The 3,054-nt window shown below is 38.0% G+C and overlaps 1 protein-coding gene across 1 annotated transcript; it reads right to left on the bottom strand.

The window, feature by feature from the left end:
- Window positions 1-1,174: 1,174 nt before the first annotated feature.
- Window positions 1,175-2,730, bottom strand: LOC143509759 (homeobox protein HMX2-like). The gene is made up of 2 exons (XM_076998583.1): window positions 2,334-2,730; window positions 1,175-2,112 (listed from the first exon to the last, which is right to left on the bottom strand). Exons 1-2 carry the CDS (start codon window positions 2,584-2,586, stop codon window positions 1,574-1,576), a joined length of 792 nt encoding a protein of 263 aa, XP_076854698.1. The 5' UTR covers window positions 2,587-2,730; the 3' UTR covers window positions 1,175-1,573.
- Between the last annotated feature and the right edge of the window lie 324 nt (window positions 2,731-3,054).

The following is a 3,054-nucleotide window of genomic DNA, read 5'->3' as shown; positions in this document are numbered from 1 at the left end:
ACACACACATGCTCATAGGTTAGGTGGCCGTTTCTTCATTCTTTCCTTCGTCACATGGCTAATGCAGTAACATCAGTCACTATATATCAATGAGTACTAATTTGAAATTTAGCCTGTGATCTGAGATTTATCCTAATGAATATTAAGTACTGAATATTGAATGCTGTCTAATGAATATTGTTTTTTTTATTACAGCTGCTACATTAATGTTTGCTTAGACCTATATTATTAATCAGGTGTGAATCATGTTATTATTCTGAGCTCTTTTATTTCATTATTTATATTGCTATAAAATAAATCACTATGTCGAACCTCACATGCAAATTAGATTTAAATAGACTTTTGAAAATACATTTCCACAATGTGTGTGTCCTCTGGAACGGGCCTAGTGCGTGAAAGCACTTTTGTATACTTTTGGTTAACATACAATGATTACAAAAGTAAAATCTTTGTATCACATTTATCACATTTCTGCATTTAACTTGCATTTGCAAAGATGAATGAAGAATTCCTCTTTAAAGCAAAAGTCCATTAGGCGTGTTCAACAAAAAATACCATTTAACATCTGTCTTTTATAATTTCAGTATGTCGTAAAATATAACATCTTACACTGATTTTAAACTATCTGTGGTTTTAACTAAAAAACAACAACTTATTAATCCCTGAATTCTTATGACTGCCCTTATGTTCCCCACATTTTTTTTTACCTGTTCTACTGTTTCAACTTTTAGAAATATGAACAGCACAGTGATTGAATAATGTGACTTCAAGAATATGGATGAATATTTTATGGCCCAGTAAAATGTAAATTAGAATAACGTGTAAGCTGTGAACGCCACATTTGTAGGATAGAATTCATTACAAGTTATTGATTATTAAAGTAATGCGTGCAATAATAATTATCCTCTAATTAGAAAACCATATATATCATATCTATAAAGGTATAAAGGTCATAGCACAAGTGTGTGTGTGTGTGTGTGTGTGTGTGTGTGTGTGTGTGTGTGTGTGTGTGTGTGTGTGTGTGTGTGTGTGTGTGTGAGAGAGAGAGAGAGAGATAGAGAGGGAGAGAGAGGGGGGAGCGAGAGAGAGAGAGAGAGAGAGAGAAAGAGAGAGAGAGAGAAGCATCGGAAACATGACCAATTAAACAAAAGATTATACCAAGTCCTGGTATTTCTCAAAGCAAAGCAGGTTTAATTACCTTTCAAAAAAATCTGAAACGAACGTTTAAAGCTATATTTTACTTAGACTATAATAACACAATTTGACAATATACGTAAAAACATGGGTCAAAACGAAATTTCAATGAATCATGGAAATGTTTGGAAATAAATCAATCAGTCGTTCTCGAATGATCTATACATCAGTTTGCTGAGGAAACAATTTACAAACCAGTTTTTATATTTTGTACACAATAAGTAATATATTTAGTACTATATGAATAATTTATTCGTTATAGATTTGTAAGCAAAAGGCGTTGCAGGCAATAAAATTGGTTCTTAAAGCACATGGAGAGCTTGATGTGACTTGTTCATATTGCAATAAAAAATCGAGCGTATTTTAAATGAAATGATGCTTAATAATCGACTTTATTGTAAAGGCTGTAGAAAGGTAACCCTGGTATGTTGCTTCCCGGATAGTAAAGCGGCGTCGGGAAGGCGACAGATCTCGGAACCGGCACCCTTAACCTGCCGTTGTCCCTGAACACGAGTGGCATCCCAACCAAAGTCTGAGCCGAGGCATGGACCATGTTCGCGGCCTCAAGCTCGGCTGACAGTTGGCGTTTCCACTTGTTTCGCCGGTTCTGAAACCAGGTCTTGACTTGTGTCTCTGTCAGTTGCAAGCTCGAGGCTAGACACGCGCGCTCCGAGCTGCTCAAGTATCGTTTCATGTCGAACGTGGACTCCAGCTGATACACTTGGCTCCTCGAGAACACCGTCCGCGTCTTTTTCTTTGCTGAATTACTGTGCTTCTCATCCCCGTCCGCGTGCTTGTCACTGGGACTTTGTGATCTTAACGTACACTGTCTTTCTTTACTGTCTTTATAATCCTGCAGTATACCCTGAGTTATGTGTTCTTTTCCGTCCACTACACTTTTGATTGCTTGCGTGGCATCTACAAGATACAGATTAAGACATAAGTTAAAAATACATTACCCAAGAGAAAATGAAACAAAAAACAATGTTCTGTATATATTACTCATGTAGCCTTTTCAAATTTGTTTAATACATGAATATGGATTTAATACACCTAAAAATGTCATAATTATAATAAGAATTCATAATAAGAATTCATACGACTGATACAAACAAGGTATGTTTGTTCAGCATACTTACTCAGACATGGCAAGGAGAGTGAATGGTGTGGCTTGCATGATTCATTGTCCCCAGGATCGGAGCAAAAGTAGTCAGTACTATCATCTTCACCACTGCACTCATCCGAAGACACGGACAGTGTGCGTCTCCTCTGCGTTGCGCTCGAGCTGTCTTTCCACGTGCTCTCCGGCACTGTGCCTAGAATGGACTGAATGGTAAAGCTCGAGACTGGGACTTGCGCGCTTTTACAACCATTATCCACGGACTGATTCATCGTAGACGCATACTATTCACAGTAACGTCTTATGCATATAATGCAAATTACAAAAATAATTTGTTATATTATATTCTTTGGCGTCTGTTTAAATCCCAGTTGTGTGGCTGTAAAGAATCCCCGCGTGCTCCACTTATGCGCCAGGCAGAGTCAGAACAGTATTGTGGCGATGTTTCATTTTGCATGTAGGTATGCTTCCCACGAGCCAATCACATGCGTAAAGTGCACCCCGGAAATTTTAAACCTCAATTGAGGGAGGAATTTTAGCGCACTAGAGCACAATCTGTAGCAACAACACGAACAATCGGTTGTTTTTTCCCTCTCTCTCATTACTGCCCAGGGCCACGCTCTTTTGACACTAACTGATGGTCCCCGGATAAAATGAACGCATCTCTCAATTAAAACATACGTGTATGCGATTTTTTGTGAGAGTCTAACCTACTTCTCTCCACTCAGAAAAGTCAATTG

This window comes from Brachyhypopomus gauderio, chromosome 3, assembly GCF_052324685.1.
Source record: "Brachyhypopomus gauderio isolate BG-103 chromosome 3, BGAUD_0.2, whole genome shotgun sequence".
NCBI classification, from domain to species: domain Eukaryota; kingdom Metazoa; phylum Chordata; class Actinopteri; order Gymnotiformes; family Hypopomidae; genus Brachyhypopomus; species Brachyhypopomus gauderio.
Note: the sequence above shows the minus strand (reverse complement) of the source record. Positions and strands in the feature narration are given on the sequence as shown.